We start from the raw sequence: 25,915 nt of genomic DNA on the forward strand, positions 1-25,915 counted from the left end.
ATGCTATAAATTTTTAGTTTCTTTTTAGCAATGACCGGATTTCGCCTTTAACAGGGTTTGATTTTGACAGGTTTTATTATATTTTCAAAAAAAACATATTCTGAAGGCATCATAATCTTTACAATCAATAAACAAGCCCGAAATAAGAAACTAATTGCTCAACAACGGTTTGATAATTTATTTAATCAATTGTTTTAATAATTTAAGACCGCTGCTCGGGCGCCAGTTTCTACTATAATTTTACTATATAGGAATTACAATGACAAATCTAGTAAAACGTCAGAATTGGAAGCACAAATCAACTCAAATAGCACCCTATATAATGAAAGCATAAAAAATGTATAACAAATAAATGAGATTTTTAGAAAATTTTCAACTATTTTACTGATTAACTTAAAGAATTTATTTTAAAATTACCTTTGTGATAAAGCATTTGCGATTTAATACTAAAATAATTCTTCTATAGAAAAAAAAACTAGAAAAACTAATCGAGTTTAATTTCTTTTAATAGTTTCTATCATTTACTTAACTAGTTTTTCATTAAGTTCTTCATTATTTCCATTCTTTTTTGAATATTTTTACACTTTGGTAATAAAATGAGCAAAAAAAAGAAAATGGTAATTTCCAACCCACACATTGCGCTTTAATTTTATTCGTACCTATGTGCAAAAAAAAATAAATAAACGTTTAAAGAAGCTTAAATCTTACAAACAAACCTATAAGTTAATGGTAAAATAATAAGGATTAAAAATAAATCCAAATCTTAATAGTATCTGTTATACTATAAAAAAAACAAAAGAAAACAAGAAATGTGTGGTTTTTAAATAAATTAACAAAACATACCCAATTTATGTGTTCAACACTTTTTCCTATTTTCTCATTTAAATTTTGTTATTCCAAGAATAACTAATCCTATAGCAAAACTAATTTATTCTCTTGTCTTTGTCTAATATTAATTCTGAATTAGTTTGGAAATTCAAATAATTCTTCATTTTATTTAAAATCTGGAAGGTAAAAACATTGTATACGACAACTTTATAAAATTGGGAAAAAAAAATATCACGGCAGTAGACGTGTTATTTAAAATTGTTTTTGCTACTAGATCAAGTGCTTTGTCAACTATGACTTATGACTGCTGATTGGATAATATTATTTACTTGGAGTTAGATTGTCGCCTATTATTAATTTTTTCCGCATACTTATTACTAATGCATACTAATACAAAGAGTTATTACTCTAATGTTCTATAGTCTCGTATTATGAGATGAAAATTTTTATTTTTACAATGCCTGCAGCAAATTGTGCAGAATTCCTAAATTTTTGTGCGACAACAAATTATATACTGTCCATTATGTACACATAGTAGTATATTTTATATTTGTATATTAGGTCTGAGATAAAGCTAAAATTTAAAATAATTTCTAAATAAATGAATGTGGCATTTAAAATTTTTCCTTAATATGCTTAGCATACAGTTGTTAATTTGATATCAAAATAAAATTATTGCCATACCTAATTCGATAAATCGCTAAACAAATTTTCTTTTTTTCATATAAATCTTGTTCTGCTGTTGTTCCAGTGATTATATAAGAAAAATTAGTAACAATGAATCCAAATAGGGGGGGTATTGTGATCGCACACACATTATGGGTCTCCAACAGAAATAAACTTCTACTTTAAAGAAACCTTAATAAAACATTTTTAGTAAAATTTGCCCGGTATTGTTTATTAGTCTGGTATTGTTCTGGCCTGCTTGTATTCTTCTTCATCTTGTTCTAGCTCACATATATTATTATGGCAATTTATATCAGAGTTACTTGTGTGTATAAAATAGGATTCATCTCTGTGGATTTCCATTAGCAGCTTATCGTGTTTAGTAACCATGAATTTGTGTATGACTCAGTCACCCATTTTTGGATAATTCCTAGGCAATTACTTAAGAGTTTTAATCTATATTTATTTCAAAGAAGTTTATTAGAAAAGGCATTTGCATTTTTGAAAATACCTTCATTAGCAGTTCAACAATATTAATTGAAACTTTACTACGAGTACATAATCTTCAAAGTAAATAGGTAATACACAAATTCTGTGAATTATGAGTGGACCACGTAAATTTCTTTCAATAAAATCAATATTAGAGTCAACTATAGAGTTCAAGTCACAATGCGTATATATATATATATATATTTAAGAACCATGTAAAAGAGCTTCTATAATATAATCTTAACAACATCGCTAATCTTATAGAATCACATTTTACCGTAACATGAATTTATTTATTGTTCTTGCAGTCCGACGTCATATTGTTCATAATCTCAAAATATATATTATATCACAACCATATGTTTATTATAACCGTTAATATACGTATTTACTATATGTACATAACACAGGTAAAATGTTACACTTATGAAATTTTAATTTTAAAAAACAAAAAAAAAATGTTAACATGTCATTGAATTCCGCATACCGCACATTATTAAAGTTTAGTTATTTTTTAAAAAGCATTTTTTTTTAACAATACATACATACCTATAGTGTTAATCTCTTGTAGGTGAAATTTATGTGTATATAGGAAGAATTTTAAATATTTTAAAAACTGATTGTGTTAGGTTTGTATACCGTACGATTTTACACTACATTATAGAAATAAAGATTGCCATATTATTTTTCTTGAAAAAAAAAAAATTTATATAATAACACCTCTCAAATTTTAGCTTTAATATATAAGACCAACAAGCAACGTTGTTAAATTTATATAGACACCAAAAAAAATTAGAAAAACAAAGAAACCAACAAACACAGAATGACAATAAACTAGATCACTATAATACCAGAAAGCAGAAAATTATGGGAAATAAAGATTTTTCTTACTGTTAAAGCTAATTGGTTTTTCTTTAACAGAAAATAACATAGAAGACAACAACAACAAAAAAAAAAGCAGAAAACAAAAAATTGTTTACTGTTATTACCATTTTAGTGAGTTTGATTCCTAAAATATCAAATGAAAAGCGATTGCTTTAAAACCACATTTTAAGTAAATAAAATTGCGATTAAATTTATAAAAAACTTGCTGACATTTTTGGTTTTATTTTTTTTTATTTAATAATTGAATTAGATTTGGAATAAATGTTGAATATTTCGGGATTATTCAATATTATTTTACTAATTTAAAAACTAGTTAAACTATAACAAAAAAAAAAAACATAAAAAGAAAAAATAAAAACAAGGTGCTGCAAATCGAATGTTTACCATACGCGAAACCATCCGCCATTAAAATAAATTTGATATGAACGCGCGATTTGTTTACTTTTTGCACACAACAGAATGGTTTTGCCAGAAAAAAAAAAAATTATTTGATTTTAGATTACAAAATAATATTTAAAGTAATTCCGTCGCCATTCATATGGTTTTTAACGTTATAGTATACAATTCGGTGGAAGGGAATATTGTCTAGAACTTGTATGTGTAAGAGTATAAAAAAAATTAAAGATCTAATCGAGTTTAAAAATAAGTGTTTGCTAATTAATGTATAGTGGAAGCATAATAGGGTGTATTTTTCGAAACTGTTATATGTTTTAGCTTAAAAAAGCTTTGTAATTCCAAAGCAATATAGGGAATCGAAAATTGAAATTTCACAGACTTGATTTCGTTCCGAGTAATAAAAAATATTTAACGCTATGCATAAATTTTCAGAATTTGAGAATTATGAAAAATTACTCAAAAACCGCATTTACCCCCTGACTAATTCAAAGAATTAATCCGATAACTTAATATTGGCTTACAATTCGAAGAAATAAATTCTATCCTATGCCCATTTACCGTGAGCGTGAATTCAAATTATTTTTGAGTAGTGACTTATAAAAATTGCGTTTTCTCATGACTTTTGCAATTTGGAACTTGAAGATAAGAGAATTTTGTTTTGAAAGAATATTTTCCCTAAGATCTGCATTTTCAGTTCACAAATTTTAAATATTTTACCAGAATAAAAGTTTTATAAATAAGCAGCCAAAACCGAACTAATAGTTAGGCACATTTTTCTCAAAATTTTATTGGGAAATTTGCTCCGAAATGTAGATTATCTGTTTTTTTTGTAAAATTGTTAAAACAATCTTGTTAACGCCATTTTGGAGTGGAAAAAAAATTTTTTATTTTTCTTGCTTTTGTTATATATAGAAGGTGTTCAATGAACAACAAAACATGAACTTTTCTCTAACACTCGTATTGTCAATGTTGCTCGTATTGTTAAGGTAGTTACTTATATTGTTTATTGTTTTTTTCAGAACTATACAAAAAAACACAACAATAAAAAATTGAAAAAAAAAAATGGAAATTCTTTTGTCTGATTTCTGGTTATTTAATAGAATAATATGGCGATTTCAAAATTGAGATTAGAACAAAAATATTTTGTCATATAATAAACGTTCTATGTACACTATTTTGGTTATATTTGGTGATAAATGTTTTCAAAAAGCAAGCAAGAACAATTTTAGGGATAAAATTTGTAAAAAGAACGGTAAAAAAAGTATCTAGACTTCTTTTTCTTTTCAAATTTTACAGTTTTAAATAACAGTTTTTCTTTTTGCGCGCAAAACAAATGTCCAATTAGAAGCGCCCATTTGGCTTTTACATAATAAATTGTTATGTAGTACAAATTATGGTTATATAACTTTCAACAATAATAAAGCTGAGAAATGCTACCAGATATTACAAAGCGTTTTATATAATATGATTTAATGATAAGCACAATAATGATTAGCAATAGGTTAACATTGGTCAAAAAGCAAAAATATGGTCAATAAGAGATGTTTTTTCTGATAAAGTGCTTTTAATAAAATGTCAATGAATTCTGGACTTACCCACATATTATTTAACACACATTAAAATAAATTTATTAATATGTACACAATTAGAAAAAAATATTTCATAATCGCGTTGAAATGGGCAAACTATTATACAAGAGTGTATCCAATAAACCTAATATAATGAACAAAAACTTTATTTAGTGATAGTAGAGTGTATTTAGGAGCCTCAGGGTCTCCAGAAAAAGGTAATCATTTTAGTTTTATGTAACAAATAAAAAATATTTTATTAGGTCTCGTCGCGTCTCGCCGCATCTCGCCTAATAGTCACTTTTTTACTCCTATTGTGAAAAGCAAACGATCGCTTATGACATATTGGTACAATATGTTTTTAAGTGAGAAAAGTTGAGACTGTTTTTGCTCTTATTAGAAATTGTTTAAGGAACGACACAATGACTTATAATAATAAAAGGCTAAGCCAAATATTTTTGCAATGATATAGAATTTGTAAAACCTTATAGAGTCCCTTCGCACGCTCTACAGTTAGAAATCTGCCTCTATATGAGATCTAATAAGTTTTTGAAATGTGGTGCTAATTATAATATTATCATCGTTTTGTCAACAATTTAGATAAAAATACTTTTGGTGGGTTTTTTGAATTTAATTTTCTATTTAAATTTTTTTAAATTAGAGAAGTAAAATTCTTACCGGTAGAAGTTTAGAAATGACCTACAGCGAATAGTCTCACTCACGAATAACGCCACAAAAATAGTGAATCCGACCCTGTCAAATCGAATCAGTGAGCAAAAAATATATTGTAATAATTCTAACAATATCATATTAATAATATAAATAATTCCTGTCTGTAATATTATTATATGTAGGTCAATATTACATACTTGAAATCGTACAAATAAATTCACTATCATTGAGTATATTAAAAATAATCAAGAACTAATTATATATTATGTCCAAAAAGTATGTTATATAACTAGTTGGTGGGCATCTCTTATTATGAATTAATGGTGATTAATATACTATCTGTGGTGTAGATTATAATTATTTGACATAATATATTTTATGCTATTAAATTTATTGTTTTTGAATTATGGTAGAGTGCAGAAAATTTTAAACTTAAATTCAGGATTATTTCAAGATATGCAATAATTTTTTTGTTTAAGGTACAACTTAGTAAATTTAAAATTAATTATATTTAATATTTTAAACCATTGGAACTATATGGTAATTTACAACATATTCAATTTCAATTTTAAAGCCATATACAGCTTGAAAAATTATTTTAAGCGTGCCAGACCAATTACATTTGTTGGACCTGATAATTATTAATTTTATGTCTTTCGTTTGATTTTGCAAAAATTAATTTAGACGACTTCCTTTGTTCTTTTAACGAGCAATTCATTTTCAGTTGCAAATGTTCTATAATTGTTTGAGGTGCCTGAACCCCTACAGAGATTAATTTATAAATAATTACTATAGGGGTTCTTTTTATTAATTTATAAATAAATTCACTTTGATTTCTTTTAATTTAAATTTTCTATAAAATATTTTGTAATCAATAAAATTTTATTTTTACTCAAAATATTTACTAGTAAATTACTTTCTCCATCAAATCAAATTAAGGATGAAATTCTCAAAATTATTTTAATTATTTTGGTATTTCAGTAATTTTCCTTAAAAAACAACTTTCTTTCGCAAAAATTCAATCATTTCAAAATTTGAATTTTAAACGTAAAGGGCCAATTTTCTTTTAATAATATGATAAATTAAATTTTTAGAGAATTTAGAAGAGACGAGAAAGCTCGGCTGTGTTTAGTTCATTAAAAATTATAAAATATTTAAATTAAATTTCGTTTTAACTTTCTATTTCTATTTTTTGAATTAAAAAATAGTAGTGTCGTTTACCTTTTTTTTTTCCTTTAATGATATCACACTTTCAATATATTTCCATCTTCTTTCTAATTATATTGTAGTTTTACAGTAATTTACCTCATTAACGCTTTATATATATCTAAAATTTTGTACACATATATGTGAAGATTTGCAATTTTCACTTCAAAAGGTAAAACACGATTTTGTATTTTTCTTGAATTAAAAATTCAAAATAGTTATATACGAAAGCGAATATATAAAATAAAAGTGCAGCCCATCGCTTATATAGCTATTACGTTATTATTTTACAATACATTTCACTTAAGATACGATATAAGCAATTATTGTACATTGGCAAATGCAAATTTAATTGGTAATTCATGTTCTTATCAGTTTAATATCATTCGGGCGAAATTTAATTGAATTTGTTTATTACGAAAATTTGTTTTGTAAACAGATAGATTCCGATAAAAATTAAATTAATTTTAATCATTTGATATTAGATTTAAAGGAGTAGCGAATAATTGTCAAGCAATTGTCGGCAAAGTTCGGCTCATGAGCATAATGCGGCCCATTCAAATTCAAAATGCGGCCCATCATTCTGTTTGCAAAAAAAAAACATTAGATTGTGACTATAAAAATTTTAAGAACTCAATCATAGAAAATATAGATATAGAAACACAAAATTTTATAGTTAGTTGAAAATGTAATTTCTTCTTGAATGTAGGTAATGTAAGGAACTTGAGTGTGAACTACTCATATTCACATATAGTATATATTTACTAATAATCCACAAAAGTTTGCCGACAAGAACAGATAAGGCGTAAGTAGAAACTGAATGTAGGTATAGTAAATGAAAAACTAATTTTTGGGTAAATGTTTAAATATTAAAAATTTGACTTTTATTTTCTATATCAAAGTGTCAAGCCGTTTACCAGAAAAATTTTCTTAGCTACTCTTATAATTTACAAATTAACCTAGGTTGGTGAATTTGATAGTATGTACTTGGCATGTGAACTGTCATAGGAACGCTTACAATATAATCACGGAGATCTGAACTCCCACTCATATGAAAGTAGTTTTTGCATACAACAAAAATTACAATTATAAATCCGGATAACGCTCTAATCAAAAATCGAGTATAATTTTTAATCCTATTCGGAAATGGAGTTGACAAAATTATAATTGACTCTTAATTACCAGTTTAAATTCTTAAACATATAGTTAGAACAAGTTAGATTTTAATTATCAATTACTTAAATTATAAATCCAAAAATAAATTATTAGAAAGTGTTAATTTATTTTATTGATACACTTGTAATGTGTGAGCACTCTTTTAATGAAACCTATGACTTTAATAGGTCATATTTACAGATTCGTATAATGTACTTAATTTGACAATTGAAAAAAAAATTAACTATATGAAAATGTATTGAATTCGCTTCAAGTGATATATTATATGGTGCGTCTCCAGTCTAAATGTCAACAATAATGGTCTATCAACCTACAAAATATTGTACTAAAAAAATAAGAAAAAAATATTGGAACAGAAAAAAATTCTGTATAATAAAAAAAGAAGAGAAGTTAAAATATTCTGCCATTAAACACAGCAAAACAAGGTAAATGTGTTACTGTGGGACAAGAAGAACAAAAAAAGAAATTTTTTACTGTCAGTTTTTGTGAAAAACCAACTCATTCACAAAACATTAAAGTATTCCAAATATGAAATATATTATTCTTCTGACTGAGTTTTTAAACCTTACTGAAAATAGAAAAAATATTATACAAGTCAATTTATTGTTGTTATTGAAGTTTTTTCGCTTTCTAATTCATTACTAACAAATTTGAAAAAAAAATGTTCTTTTTAATTTTAATTGGTCCGCCTGTTGCTCATCATTAGTGGTTCAGTTCATAAAACGATGAAAGCAGTAAAGTTTTCAAAAAGGAAATTAAAATTTTAAACAAAAATTCATCTTTGCGAGAAACATATTAACCCTCGCCTCCTTAACTTTTCCAATAAAAACGTGAAGGTTACGTGTAATAAACCCCTAAAATAAATTTTTTTCAACCTTCCTTCCTTCTTGATTCGATCCTCGCTTTCAAATTTTCTTAATTTTTTACTGCAATTTATTTATGTGAAATGTATATATTAAAATTAACGAGAAATGTCCTGTTATTAGAAAATGAATAATAAAATGGCGCTATTAAATATGTGTAATAACCCTTAATAAATTCCGTCCGATATTTTTTTTTTAGTTCCTAAAAATATGCAAATTTTGAAATACCTATTTAATTATAATAAAGTACTTTTGCTTGTTTGTCCCAATTGTCCCAATTAATGAAAAGATGTAAGACCTAGTAAATAATTAGATCTAAGAAGATCTGTATATAATTTGTTGTTTTACTGCACTTAATCTCATTTGAAATGTTTTATATATTAAAAATATTGATTTATTGTCATTTTGTGAGCCTATTCAAACACTAAAAACGGTACTTTTTCTTCTTCTTATTTGACTCACCTATATTGCTATTTCTTTTTTATTGATTATAATTTTATTGAAAATATTTTATATTAGAAATTCTATATAATATCATTATAATTTATTTTTATTAATAACAAACAAGTGATCTTTTACGCTCTTGTAATGTTCATATGTGCAAGCTCACACACAATATGTACAATATTACTTTGATACAGTATGGATAAAATGTTTAATATGAATTATTTATAAATAAGTTTATAAATTATTGATTTAGCCGCCTTATTATATTACATTTATTATCGTTAAATGCAACTATGTCTGTAGATATAGAAAATATATTAATATATTGTATATATATATATCGGAATTTTTAATATATATAGCATATGTGCGATGCTGTTTGCAATTTACGTCACTATATTGATGAATGAAGTCATATAAACATTTAGAACAGAATTGTACAGAGTAAATAAAATATAATATGTATGAATGTGGTTTGACAAACGTACAAATATAAATGTAACGGAATGTATATATATATTTCTCGGGTATATACAGTATATACGGGTAATATACAGAAATGTTAGTATAACTGTAATATATATTTAATAACAGAGTGAAATAAAATTTTGTTTACTCTGATTTTATGGTATTATTTTAGAATTTGGGAAATATGGGCTGTAGAATAAAATCGGTGGCATTATAGGCTAAATTGCTCCTCAAAAATTTTCCGGTCATATTATAATTCGAAAAATCCAGTTAAGTTGCTGATAAAATTATATAAAAATTATGTAAGCTAAGCAAGAATTGAAAGAATTCAATATTTTTCCAAATTTTTGTAGAGCAAATGTTGAATTCCTCTTACTTAATCACAGGACAATACTACACAGTTCTAAGGAATCCAAACCTACAAATACTTTCAACTGTAATATACACCAACACAATATTACTAAATAATCAACTATAAATTATTTTGAATTTATACCATAAATTTGATTTGGCGCCATACTATACTGTAATACTGTACTGTTAATAATATTATATTTGATTCAATATCACAGAAAAATTATGTTCCTGTTTAATAGAATTGATTGCAAAATAATTTATAACACTAATTCAATTCAATGCATTTTGTACATTTGTTTGTATAATGTCATTTATAATTTAGATATACTGCGTTTGATTTTTATATAAAAGAACAAACATATAACAAAAAGTATATTCTATACAAATCGAACATAAAAAAACATAACAAACTTCTAATTTTATACTAAATTTTTTTTTGTTCTTCGTTATATACTTTTAGATTGAGAATTAAAATATTTACGCCATTACCAAAAATGGTAAAATTAAATTCAATATAACAGTTATCAAATTGTATTTTCACATTCTCATTAGTAAACTATAATATAATAATATTAAACTGTGAATTGTAAACGTAAATCCGTTTCGGTTATCATCTTGTCGTAGATATCTACTAAATCGCAACCTATTTTAATCAAAAAGTTGATCTAATTTAAAAAGTTGAATTGATTATTATTAATAATACTCGTACATATATAAACGACAGTTGTTGTTTTTTTTCATTTCAATAAAAATATCAAAGGATTCCGAAAGGAAAATGCGATCATACGAATGTATATGAAATTTTTGCACAATAACGTGCACATTGTTATGTCAAATTATGTACATATAAGTGCATTTCATATAGATACGCATATTGTGTTGTATGTAAACTGTATAATACTTATAGATTTGCAAGTACTTTTAAGGCTTTCTTTATAGGCATTGTTATTGTTAGAAAATTGAGAAAACTCTGGTTTTATTCACAATTTCTTTTTTTGATTTTTTAAGAGTGAATCGAAATTTCCAGTAAATAAGTTTAGAAAAGTGAGTTTGGTAAATATTATTATTTTTATGACATGTGTCTTTTATACAGAGGAATACAATAGTATAAGAGACACCATGTTATTAACTAACGTTGAAGTGCCATGAGTCTGTAATGATGTGCATATCTATATACTTAATACTACGTTTGTTATAAACCAAATATAATGGTAAGCACTCAGACATGTGTGTTTTAAGATGTCTTAACAACCAATAATTTCAAATACCTGGGGCTTGGCTGTAGAAAAAACAGTTGTTTTTTTCAAGGCAAAACCTCAGAATTTCAGAATAACGTATAAATTCTACTCTGAGTATGTTATGCTGTTCAAAATATAACAGTTCTGATTAGAAGTGCCTATACCTTTTCTAAAAACTACAAAAAAATATTAATATATCAATTACGCTCTCATATTTAACACAATAATGGTTTCAATTCCATTTAAAATTATTAATTAATAATTAAATAATTATATAAGAAAAATAAACTGTTATACAATAATATATTATTTGTAAATCGTAATTGTATAACAATTTATTCTAAATGGAATACATTCTCCAATTATGTCTATATTAAGTTAAATAAAAAAATTTACGTTTTGTGCGTGCATAACATTTTCTATTATTTTTTTTTCTTGTACTTTTGGAATTCGATTTTACAATCTAAAGGTATGCGTGTGAAATATGGTGGTCACATATTTCTTCTTCTTTAATTTTTTTTTCCTACTTTTTCATTATTATGTTTCTATTGCATTTAACGGGTTCACTTTGATTATATTGACACAATTTTTCATAATGCACACACAGTTAATATGTGTGCATGTTGAATGAAAACGGTAATGACAAGAATTTAGGTAAAAGTAAAATATTTGATTTTTTTTTTATATGTCCACAATGTAACCGCATCAGTAATGAAGTATTTATGTAATTTGAGATTAAAATGCATGGAATTTTCCAAGGTAAATTTAAAGCTATTTCTAATTATATTCAAAGCAGATATTAATTTTATATATGTATGTGTGGATATATATGTAAAATGTTGGATTAATTATTTTATTAATTGTATCTGGGTTTTCGTAATATTTTTATTCCAACATCTTCCAGCGCTTAAATAGTGATTTATTTTGAATACAAAAATAATTGCGGTTTGAAACAACATGTAGCTTGTGACAGCTAACATTATTGAAATTCTTTATAAATTTTAGACTCACTAGGGCGGAGTTGCGGTCTTCTAGGTCTCCCACATTTTAGAGTTGATCATAAGGGTGGGCCTCTAACGTGTCTTGTAAGGGATGCACTGAGGGGAGGAAGCAAGCACAATAGATATGTATACGTGATCACCGTGCTTTTTTACCTTGGTTATATGAATCTATAATCTAGGCTTTTGCCACTTTTTGAATTACATATTATTGCTTCGATAAATATTCAGGGATTAAAAAAATATTTTGCTAAATTACAAATTTTGTGGTTGAAATAATTGCGCCACATATTCTTAATTCCTAATTAAAATTTAAATCTGTTATTTTAAAAAATTATAAAATTTGTAAATTATTTTACCCGCATTTTATTTTTTCCACAATGAATTCAAACCACAGCCGTTCATAAAACATAAAATTCCAATTTTCTTATTTATATAATTTTATATTTTTTTTTTAATCAATCATTTCGTGGTAAATTCTTGATACTAATTTTTTTTAAACATCTGAGCTCTAAATATGTCAAAATAGAGAAAGAAAAAAAAAGAATTTATTAAAAACAAATAATGGCGCAAAAACTTCATTAGCTTGGTGAGAAATTCACCTTACATTTTAATATAGCATAAGAGCTGCCACCATTCAAAAGAAAATAGCAATGACAATGATTTTTGAGAAAATATAAAATTTAATAAATAAATACAATTAGTCTGATATACAGAAGAGATTTTCTTATAAAAATTTGTTATTATAAGAAAATTATACAGGTTTATAACAGTTAGTACTTAAGCATAATTAACGGAATGGATCCATAATTGGTTTCAAAATCTCGAATTTTAATAACATTTTAAAATAGCACACTGATATTAAAAGATGATTATATGATATATATCACATGATAAGAGCTACATCACATTTTTGTTGCAGCGAAAATTTCCCAAAACTCTTATGATGACACTTTTATCTACCTTAGAACCTTAGAGGTTCTAATTTTATTATCCGAATATAAACGACACACCTGCATGGATAAGTGTTTAATTAAAAAATTTATTTGAAAATTTATTCTTTAATTAAATTAAAACCGTTATACAATCATTATTTAAAATATAACAGTTTTAATTAAATTAAAACTGTTATACAATATTATTGAAATCAAATGATAATTCCATGCATAATTTATTATTGTAAATGCACATATAAATTCTAAATTAAAAAATAAAATATAAAAATAAAAGTAAATAAATATTGAGACTTGTTTATGAAAGTGAAATTTTTCCAATTTCCGGTATATTCTATACACATTATTATTATTACGTCTGCAATCTGTTATACAAATAATACAAATTCTATGTATTTAAAATTAATTTTCATATCGATTTATTTTATTTATTTCCACAATATTTTAATAACGTGTAGACAACACAAAATAATAATATAGTGGGATGGTAACCTTCTTTCTTTTTTAAATTAAAATAAAGTAAAACAACAACTATGTCATAGTGTAATCAACTAATTTTCACCATTTTAATACACTTTGGTATAACATTATAATTGTTATCATTATGAATTTTTAAAAGTAAGTAAATTCTATTTTGTTGTTAGTTATTTTATTTTTGAGTTTCTCTCTCCTCTCTCTCACTCTCAATACCTTATTGTTATAACAGCATTTTGTTGCACTGCTTTACTTAATATTTACACTCATGCATTTTGTATGCACATTATAGGAATGTTTGTGTGTATATGTTCAGCTTCTTAGACTTCTTAAGCACATAATTTTTTTTTGTTGTGCTGTTGTGTCTAAAACAGATTTATTAACTTTAGCTAATATTATTTTTATTATTATAAAAAAAAAAATAAAATAAAATAAAAAAATTTTCTGACAGTAATTTTTTTTTTCTCTTTATTTTTTCTTCTCGCTTATTTTCTTCTCCCTTGTTTTTTTTAATTCTGTTTTTTTTTTTGTTTAATATTAAATGCTCGAGACAAAAATCTTAAAATGATAATAAAAGAAAATGAAATGTCAGTAATAGTGTAAAATGGGAAATTTAGCTGTTGTATACTAAAAACCAAAAACAACGACACAATATTTTGTAACATGCAATTCCAATCAGTATGAAAAACAAGAAAAGAATAAAAATTAAAAAAAAAAAAATATTTTGTTCATTCATATTATACAGGTACATATGCATGTATGTATGTAATGAATATAACTATTATAAAATATTTGGGTATACAATAATAATAATATTGAATAAAAGTTGCCAACATAAAGTTCAATTTTGGTATATCAGTAGCAGTATCAAACATAACATCTCTTACAATAATATTTATAGAAAAAAAAAAATAAGAACGGAAATAAGAAATTAGGTTGAGATGCACAACATGTTGCTAACTCTTTTCTCTTCTATTTTTATTTCTCTTTTTTCTGTTTTTCATTTTTATTTCTCTGTTTTTGTCTTTGCTGAATGCTGCTGCTTCTTATGGAGTAGAACAGATTGAATTATGTTCAATTTTCAATATAAAAAAAAAGAAATATTATAAAGGCTACATTGCTATATACAAAATAAAGAGTCTAGTGTTAAGCAAGTATAGTGAATGAGTGAATCTGATTGAACGTATATATATATATATATACATAAAGTATTGTACATTTTTCTTACATACATACACACATAATGTATAATAAACATGATTATTGTGCTTGTGACCTACATATAAAATGTGGCATCATGGATTTTACTGCTGCAAGTACATTATTTTTTCAATATACATATATACGAAATAAAAGTATAAGAAAATAAAATAAAAAATATTATAAATAAAAATACAAATAAATAAAAAAATTAAAATAAAAATTAGCGATTTACTACTGATTATATTTACCTTGGTATTTTTGGTTTCTAAAAAAATTTTAGTTTTCATCTCTGTAAACGGACATAGATGTCGGTTAAATTTGTTAGAAATATTTTCTAACAAAACGAAACATCTTTGTCGTGATGGTGGAAATTTACAAAACAAAACAGCAAAAAAAACGAGAAAAAAAATAGAGTTGACCTTGTCAACTCTGTGATACCCGTACGAATTTGTTATCCTATGTGCAAATAAAGATGCCATAACTGACTAAGGGACACATTAATTTATGCAAAATTTCAATACTGCCTGTTTTTCAAAATACTGTGTGTGCCAAACTACTATTTAAGTTGTATGGCAGCTACCAGAAAAAGCTAAGAAATTTTAACAAATTTTATCAAAAACATTGGCCCTAGTAATATATTCGCTTGTGTGAAATTTCAATACCATAGCTTTTATAGTTTCTGAGATATAGCCAAATAACTTTTGAAGTTGTATGGCAGGTACCAGAAGGAGCCAAGTAATTTCAACGACTTTTATCATACACATTGGCCCTACTAGTGTATTCGTTTGTGTGAAATTTCTATACCATAGCTTATATAGTTTTTGAGATATAGCCAAATAACTTTTGAAGTTGTATGGCAGGTACCAGAAGGAGCCAAGTAATTTCAACGACTTTCATGAAACACATTGGCCCTACTAATATATTCATTTGTGTGAAATTTCAATACCACAGCTTTTACAGTTTCTGAGATATAGCCAAATAACTTTTGAAGTTGTATGGCAGGTACCAGAAGGAGCCAAGTAATTTCAACGACTTTTATCATACACATTGGCCCTACTAATATATTCGTTTGTGTGAAATTTCAATACCACAACTTTTATAGTTTCTGAGATATAGCCAAATAAATTTTGAAGTTGTATGGCAGCTACCCGAACCGGTACCCCGATCATGTCCAATTTAAATAGGGTTCTGGCACTTACTACAATAAATCATTTGTGAAAATTTGGTGAACTTAGCTCAATTAGTTTTTGAGTTATCGTGGGGACGGACGGACGGACGGACGGACGGACGGACGGACGGACGGACGGACGGACGGACGGACGGACAGACAAAGCTAAATCAACTCAGAATTTGACGCTGATCAAAAACATATACTTGAGTCTATATCTAAGACCGTTATTTCTTAGCGTTACAAACGGTAAGGCAAATTTAGTATACCCTTCGAACATACGTTCGTACGGGTATAAAAATACTGTAAGGAAAAACTAAATAAAAATTAAAGTAAAACATTAAATTTATTTGAAACTAAACTAGAACTGAGAAAATAGTATAGATAGATAGATAGATAGATAGAAATTAGTATGTTGAGGTCATTAAATAGTTTTCTAAGGTGAAATTTTTTTGCGGGTATTTTTCTTCTCAATTTTTTTTTTTTTTGGTTTTCCCTTGCAGAATGAAGAATCTTAAAATCCACGAAAAAAAAATAAGAAAAATATTAAGAGAAATTATTTAAAAATGTGCTTATACCATATTTGTGGTAATTTGTCATATAATAATATTCAAGTTTATGTTGGGTAAATGTATTGGGTAATGATTAATCTACCCACAATATAATTTAATATATTCCTAAATTAGCTATTCACATTATTTGTCACCTTATATTTTTATCAATTATTTTTGATGTTATTTAATTAATATTCATGTTAAACTTCATTAATTTAAAAAGAAAAATATTTATACACGTACGTGTAGTTATTTTCCAATTACATAATATTATAGTGATAATTGTAGGAACTTATATACCGTAAGAAAACAATTAAACGGAAATTGAAATTGATATACGAATGAATTGTGTGCAAGGAGTGTAGATAAAATGTGGGAGTACGTGATATACTCTTTATATTATACATAAGCAAATGCATATGTTTCAATGACTGCATCAAGGACAAATGAAATTCTTATAGGATTGAATTTTGTACAGGGAATGTAGATAAAATGTTAATAGTGTTCGAATACATAATATACTTTTTAAATTACTTATAACCATATACATACTTCTATAGTCGGATCTACTATTATATATGTAAAGTAAGCATTTGCAATGAGTGCCGGAAAACAGAGATGCGTCTTTGGAGACTTAAGAAAACAGCTAAATTGTAAAAAGTAAAAATTTTTTTCCAATTTTTTTCCATTGAGTGTTTTCCCAAAAAATTTTTTTACAGCAAAATTAACGTGATAACATGTACGCAAACATTACACAACAAAAAAACTGAAAATTTATTTCCAAGCTTAAATTCTATGAATAATCTTGAATTCAGCATAATAAAGTTATAAGAAAATGATTATTAGGCACAATGTGCAATGTTTATTTCATATTGTTCATTGCTTGGAGAGAGGAAGTGAGCCGTATTTTTTGAAAACATAGTGTAGAGCACCGAATAACTCAGAACCAGGCCTGTATTCCTGTATTAAGAACTAAAATTTTATTGAAAGGTTCAATAAATATTCGAGCTATACATAGTAACGTACCTACACAAAAATTATTTAAATACATATGCAGTTTAGATAGGCAATATGTAATTACGACATTTATTACATTATTTTAAATAACAAAATTTTTTGCTATTAGACAGTAAATTTGTTTTCAATGTAATTAATTCACTAACTATCCAATTGATTTTCAAAGAAATTTTCCATACACAATGCTCAAATATAGATACCAATGCGGCAATACCAATTAATATTATGTGTTTAATTATCTGAAATATTTAAATTAAAAGGACCCACAATTCCCGAAATATTTATCGAAAAATTGTTTTGCAAACTTTGAATCAGCCCGAAATTTTTAACCAAGTCCTGGATTTTTATATTAAAATTCAAGATTTCTGTTAAATTTAGCGTTGTATTGAAGATTATATATTGAAGTTCAATATTTAAGAAATGGTGCTTTAAAATTTTGAGAACAAAAAATAGAGGACCTACACTGGGCAAAAGAAATCATTATTATCTTAATAATTAAATTTAAAAAAAAGTTCTTGTTTTTGCAAGAAGACTTTAATGATTTAAAAATTATAGTACACTAAATAACATTTAAATAATCCCACTTATATCCCGAAAAATTTTAATTGTACTTTTCAATTATATCCAGGATAACTACAAAAATCCAAAACACCCACCCTTAGACTTAAAATCTATACAAAACATTAATGTTATAGTAAACAATAACTTAATTATAACATCAAAATATTTGTAAAAAATTTATAGTAAAAATTTAGTTACAAAAAAAAATAATTCCAACCTGTAAACAGACGAGCTAAAAATAAAAAATTTTCATTTTATAACTTGTAAGACTACTTACAATAATAAAAATGTAGGTAAATATTACAGAATTTCATAAGTCTTGAATCAACATTTTCTTTATCCTGCCGATTTATGAAAAAAAAAAATATTAAAATTATAGTACAAAAGTGATTATTATGACTGTTTTCTTACTACTACTAAATCAAAACTATTTAAGAGAGTCACGAAATTGTGGCAAATAAATTACTTTTCAACAACCAGAAGAACACCAATTTTGAAAAATAGACACAAGAAGAAATGATCTAATTTTATTATCATTTCCTATAAATTTATTTCACTTCCGACCTTTTTGGAAATTTTCATCATTTTCAATATTGTGCACTTAAAATTTTGCAAAATTGCAATAAACTGCCAAAAACAAGAACAATATGAAAAAAAAAATTTTTTTTGAAAGAAACCTTCTTTCTGGTTTTGCTCTTATTTTTTAACTGTAAGAGAACAAAATAAATATTAGTCTAAAAACTGTTATTTGTATAATCGGAGTGAAAATTACGAATTTACGAAACATAAAATTTATTTTGGTTTTTTTTTTTTTTTGTTGTTGTGCTGCTTTATCTTTTTTAGAATAGCAACAAAGCTTTCAATATTGTAGCAATGGTTAATTTTATAGCGTAATTGAATATGAAAAAATTTTATTTCTGTTTTTTTTTTAGAGAAAAATATAAAAAGTTGTCTGGGACTGATGTTGATTTTTTACAAATAAATTTCAATTATTCTTCATTACTGCGATATTTTGTTAACTTTGTGAGATTGTAGAAGAAAAAGTAGAAGTTTTCCGAAATTATTTTTGGCTATAATTTCATTTTTCATTAAATTTATCCAAAATTCTAAAATTTTTATAATTATTAATAAAGGAATAATCTGATTTAAAAAGGTATTCCTCATGAACATCATTTTAGTATTTGCCGGGTACAATGGAGTAAAAATTTTAATTTAAGGAATGAAATATTTGCATTTCAAACAATTTTGAACCAAGTTGGTTTTTAGTTTAACAACACTTACTTGTTATAATTTGTTTTCAAAAAAGAAGTGTAACCATTTGCTGTTAAAACACAACGTAGAACGGATCAAATTAGAGCGAAAATTCTTAAATATGTAAGTTTGTGCTACATAATTATATTCAATACAAAATTATTTGCAAAACCAAAGAAGAGTCTCACCTGTGTTTGGGGAACTGAATTTGAAAATTTAAATTTTCAGCCTCTTTCATTTTCAAAACGATAATAGTGAATTGAGAGATCGCTCGTGAGCAATTTATGAATATAGCATTAAAAATAGAAAGTGATCTATATATCAGTTTGTGATGACTAAGCTCAAAGGTTTGTTAAGATGCTGTTTATCAAATTGTTTCTAAAGAAAACTAATAATGACAAACAGACCATATATCGTCACACCAATAACATTAAATTCATTCACTCCAATTGAGTAAACATTTTACCGCCGAAAGGGATAGTTATCGCTTAAAATAGCTTTAAACTTTAGTTTATTAAAATAAGAACTTATAATTTGTATGAATTTAGTCAGAATCATATTGAAAATTTTGCTTCATTTTGGGACTTTCTGGCTATGTCCATTATACCTCTTCTTCACCTCATCCGTTTTCGTTATTCTATGATTTTATTACAACAAAATACAACAACAAGCGAGAATGGGTAATTATTAAATTTATTACAGTTGTGCTCAAGGAAATTATATACCTAATATTCAGTACACGATTTGAATTTTTTGAATTTTGTTATTTGAATTTGTGAGTTGGGAGAACTTGAATTCAAAAACAAAACTAACACCATCAATTTTTCTGTAACAAAGAAATATTCAACATCTTAATATAAATTTTGAATATTCAAATTTTTTTCATATTCTTCTCAATTTACTTACTTGCAATATTTTTGTACTCTCCCTTGTACACCTACAATTACACGCAAAAATTAACATTGAAACAAATTATCGAATTTGATGAAATTTTTTTTTTTCTTTATTTTTACAAACGCTTTTGCAAGTGCTGCAAACATTTGAAATTACAGTGAAGAATATTTTTGTGCTTTTTCCAATTTGAAATTAGAATTATTTTGTACTATGAAAAAAGCATTATTATTGTAATTATGCATTGAAAACACAATGGTCTAACACAAGAAAAAAAATTATTGTAATAACAAAAAGAATGCATTTCAAATTATTGTTATTAGTGATGGTTGCCGATCATCTTGTATAACAATTTTGAGAATTCTATATATAGAAATAGATTCAGAATATAAGCGCAATAATAGCAATTTAACACATAGGAAATGGTTATAAGAAGAATTTAAAAATTCAATATGGGTCATAAAATCTTGGAATAAAAACCCATAGCTTTGAGCGTAACAAAAACTACCTTACTATAACAGAGAAACGTGTTATCTTTCTGTACTTTATTTTTATCAGAATTATTACATTTTATCGGAGTTCTTTTTCTACAACATTGAAATAATTTTTTTTTTTTGATAAATTAAAATATTTTTAAATTATTACGTAAAAGAAAACGCGCCTAAAGAATTTTCGTTTAAAAAAATTTTTTCTGGAATTTTTCTAGATTTTGGTAAATTGTCCTTATTATTTTCCGCTGTATATTCGCTGTATAATTCTAAAATAAATATTGTCGTTATTGCGATTTTAAAAAATTCTTATTCATTTTAATCTGAATAATTGCCAAGAGTTCTTCAAGCAATTTAAAAAATTTAGCATATAAAATTTAAAAAATCAAAAAACGAAAAATTTTAGCATGTTATCAATCGAAAATTCAGCTTCAACCCCTTATGTTAAACTGAATTACAGCGAAAGTTTTATCAAATAAATTATAGAGTTTAAATAAAAAAATCGAAACAGAAACCCACTAATTCAGAGAATTAGTTTAGAAAAAAAATGTTATTTAATTGCTCATCCTTCAGTTTTCAATACTTTGTCTACTGCAATTATCAGTTCTAAGCGGCTATATGAAATTTTATTATGGTGCTGAAATTTCAAAGGGAAAATCAAGATTTTAATCAAGATGTATGCCTATATGACTGAAATTTACAAGTGTTCTTTATAAAATTTGAAGGGATTAAATTTTAATAATTTTTCCGAAAATTTAACAGTTTAGTAGGAATTTCATTTGGTAAAAATCACTCTATTTTTCTCTTAATCTTATTTCTAGTATTGCGTCAAACTTTTTTACATTTCATTATAGTTTTGCGAATTCTAGCAGCAAGTAAGGTATAAGAATACAATATATTCAATTATTTGGCGAGTTGGTAAGGTATCATAGCAAAACTACTTTCATATTAAAATTTCAAATTAGCAAAATTTTCCCGAAATTGTTCACTAATACCAAAAATGAATAAGAAATTTAAAAAAAAAAATGAATGTCTAAAATCTATCATGTTTTTAGCGGAAAATACAAGATTTCACAAAATGAATATTTCTTATATGAAGAGATCAGCTTTTAATAACACCATTGTAAGTGAAAAGAACTGAAAGTGAAACCAATATTCTGTAATTTTTTTTTTACCGACCGTATTGTGTAAACAATAGGTAGGTTATGTGATGGCAACAAATTTTGCATATCGAGTTTTCGGTGGGAACGTACTTCTCCATAGTAGGGAAGTGTAAATAAACTACTTTTAGCAACCTGTCGGTCTGTCGGTCTGTCGGTCTGTCGGTCTGTCGGTCTGTCGGTCTGTCCGTCTGTCGGTCTGTGTGTGCACGCGTGTATCTCAAGTTCGGCTGAACCGATTTTGATGAAATTTTATATGTAAGTTTGTTTCCACCATGGCACGGATCGATCAACTTTTGGTATATATCAGGCCTCGGGAACTGCACTTTTTAGCGGGCCTGTTTTACATTTTTGAACATTTTGAAGAAAGTATTCAACCGATTTACTTGAAATTTTATATATAAGCTCAGCTCGACCGTCCGCAAAAATTCGTATGTTTTGGAAGAAATCAGGCATCGGCAACTAGACGTTTACAACGGGCCAAATATACATTTTTGTGTATATAAAGAGAAATTATCAACCGATTTCATTGAAATTGAATATATGAACTCCTCGTATTAAAACAATGAACATGTAAATTTTTTGGAAAGATCAGGGCTCGAAAAAGGATTTGCGGGCCGATTTTACATTTTTCACCATTTTGAAGAAAGTATTCAACCGATTTACTTGAAATTTCATATATAAGCTTTGCTCGATCATACGCAAAAATTCCTAACTTTGGGAAGAAATCAGGCATCAGCAACTGGGCGTTTACTACGGGCCAAATATACATTTTTGTGTATATAAAGAGAAATAATCAACCGATTTCATTGAAATTTAATATATGAATTCCCCGTATTAAAACAATGAAAATGTAAATTTTTTGGAAAGATCAGGTATCGGCAACTAGACGTTTACTACGGGCCAAACATACACTTTTGTGTATATAAAGAGAAATAATCAACCGATTTCATTGAAATTTTATATATGAATTGCTCATATTAAAGCAATGAATATATAACTTTTTTGGAAAGATCAGGGCTCGAGAACTGATTTGTGGGCCGATTTTACATTTTTCACCATATCCACAGAACAAATTGATGGAATTTCTTGAAATTTGATATATGAGTTCTGGTTGTTACCCAAACTAACTGGCGAGCATTTCAGGGAATTCGGGTAGCACAAAGCGAAACTCTACTAAGAGCCAAATTTACATTTTTCTAAGTATGTTAACTATAAGCTTACTAATGTCCTAAAAATTGGAAAGAAGTATTTAACAGACATTTTTATAATATTCTGTAACACTTTCATTTAACTAGACAATACACAATGCGGTCGGTTATGTGCTGACCACATCAGATTTTTTTATTTATGTCTCTCTGATGCCTAACTGATTTCCTTGTAATCAATAATTAAATTTCGATTTTCAAAAAACTTTTCCATTTGTTTTTTCTTTCCTCTTTCACTTTATATTACAAAATGTCTTTATTATTTTCACATCCTCTTTAAAAGGAAGTTGTTAATTCTGTATAAACAAAAAAATAAATAAAATTAATTAAAGTATTATTTTATTACTTTTTTTACACAATATTCTTCAGTTCCATTTTTTTCAATAATAATAATAAATTAAATTTAATTTATGTGTCTTTTATTTCTTATTCAGCTTTTGTTGCCAGGTTTTTTTGTGTAATTCCGCTTATATATAAGATAAAAAAAAAAACAAAAACCTAATAAAATTTTATTTACAATCAATTATTTAATTCTGTTCCTATTGTAAATACACGTTTATGTATATATATATATATATATTGCACATATTCATTTAAAAAGCGTGTAATGATTTAAAAGATTATTTATAATGTTCCGTGAGCAAAATCACATTCATTCGTCGTATAAGATGAAATCTGCAATATTTTAAATTTAACATTAAGATTTTCTAAGATGACTACATAAGATTTTGCATATTAAGACAGATTAATATTAATTGGGATCATCTTAATAACAGAAATCTTAATATATTCTTCTTTCCTTATTTAGCAATTCATTGAAAGACTTTGGAATGAAATTACTCCAAAAATTTATTTTAAAAATTTAAATACGAAAAATTGCCATATTTGAGAATATGTAATTTTTGTTAAAAATAATCAAATATGAAATTCAATTCTCGTATACTCAAGTTCGTGAAACCGATAATTTGGAAAATAAATTTATTAATAATATTTTATAAGCTATGTTAGAAACAATGTGAGTGTTAATGAACGAATTTCGAATTCAATTAAGCAGCACTTAGTAAAGATGAAGCAGTACACAATTCATTACTTAATTATAAAGCTTCGATATTAAACTTCTTGTTGTAAAGTTCATGAAAATTTTCTTAATTGAAAATTCTACATTACAAGGCCCATAATATAGTGTTTTCAATTAAAAAAATGTGTTAACTCCAAACTCAAGTGTTTAAAGTTTCTCGCTTAAGTTTTTTGTTAAGCCCTAATCAAAATTCCATTATATTGTTACTTTCAAGAGCTACTATTGTTCTTTTATGTATAATATTTGGTAGTATGTAAGTAAAGTGCGTGGAATTTAAAAAAACAACAATTCCAAAGGCACGTCATATTTGTCTTAATTGCATTCCAAAGGCACGTCATTAATACATTCTTAATTACATTTCTTTTTATAAATAATTAATTTTCTTTTTACAAAAAAAAAGATTCCAATTATTTGAAATCATTAATTTAATTTTTTCTTTCTCCTTTTTTCTTCTCATTCCAGATTTTCAGAGTCTGATTTGACCAGCTTTTTATTATTATTTAAAATCCATTTATTTAGTTCAAATTTATAACGGGAAAACAAATAAGAAAAAAACAAAAATTAAAAATGTTATTAAAAAATAAATCACTATTATTATTATTATCCTTATTAATATCATCAACATCAATAAATGCTAGACGATCAAGAATAGATAAATCAAAATCAAGTGATTCTGGTTCTGCATCATTATTAACAGATAATATAGCGACAGCATCAGCAATGGAACCAGCTATTTCTGTTGCTGTTGCACCATCACCACCTTCAGCATCAAAACAACCACAACAGTCACAATTAGCGACAGCATCATCATCATCACAACCAGCTGAAATACCATCACCATTGCCATCAGCTATGTTTGTATCAGCATCATCTGAAGAACAAATAAATAAAGAAGATCCTTTACCAAGTGCACCAAATAGTAGCGGTTCAATGGAAGAATATTGTGATCCTGATATGATTAGTTTTGAAATTGTAACAGGGTAAGTTGGAAATTTGTTTTTATTATTCAAAAAAAAATTTATAAATAAATTTTTTATTTTTAAAAGGTATGTCTTCTCAGCACCTAGTAATATTTTAGAACAAATACCAGGTACATTAATGTTAACTGATTGCCTAGAAGCTTGTCAAGGAAATGAATCTTGTTATGCTATTAATTATGAAACTGGATTATGTGTTCTATTTACATCAAATTCAGACAAATTACCAGGTAACAAAAATTTTATTATTTTATGAAAAGAAACTTATAAATTCTTTAAAATGAAATTTTTTTACCAAACTTAATTAACGATTTTTTCTCATTTCTTTTTTTATTTTTGAATATATGTAGGTGCCCTTTCAAGATCACAATTTCCGGTATTCACAATTTACGCCCAAAAAACATGCCTTGGAATAAGACCATGTACCAGAGCTTGGTGTGTTGATCGCGTTCAAGGTCATAGATTAAATAATTATTTAAAGAAAACAGTTAGTGCTAATTCAAGACAAGATTGTTTTGAACTTTGTCTAGGTGAAACTGATTTCAAATGCAGGTGAGTGTTTTTTGATTAATTTTTTAAATATTCTTTCAAAATAAAAAAAATTAAATATACAAAAAAAATGACGGAATCAACAAAAAAAATAATTATTAAAGGCGGCCTTTTTTATTTCTTACA

At 26.0% G+C, this 25,915-nt stretch overlaps 1 protein-coding gene across 1 annotated transcript in view; it reads left to right on the top strand.

Annotated features, from left to right (window-relative positions):
- The window catches only part of LOC129607042 (uncharacterized), a 154,032-nt gene that overhangs the window by 83,963 nt on the left and 44,154 nt on the right, over positions 1–25,915 (top strand). The window contains exons 3-5 of the mRNA XM_055517736.1: positions 24,902–25,243; positions 25,310–25,470; positions 25,591–25,792. Of these exons, the coding sequence (XP_055373711.1) occupies positions 24,902–25,243; positions 25,310–25,470; positions 25,591–25,792 (705 nt within the window). The remainder of the gene's footprint in view (positions 1–24,901; positions 25,244–25,309; positions 25,471–25,590; positions 25,793–25,915) is intronic.

The sequence above is a fragment of the Condylostylus longicornis genome, unplaced genomic scaffold, assembly GCF_029603195.1.
Source record: "Condylostylus longicornis isolate FDR11 unplaced genomic scaffold, ASM2960319v2 ptg000026l, whole genome shotgun sequence".
Taxonomy (NCBI): Eukaryota; Metazoa; Arthropoda; class Insecta; order Diptera; family Dolichopodidae; genus Condylostylus; species Condylostylus longicornis.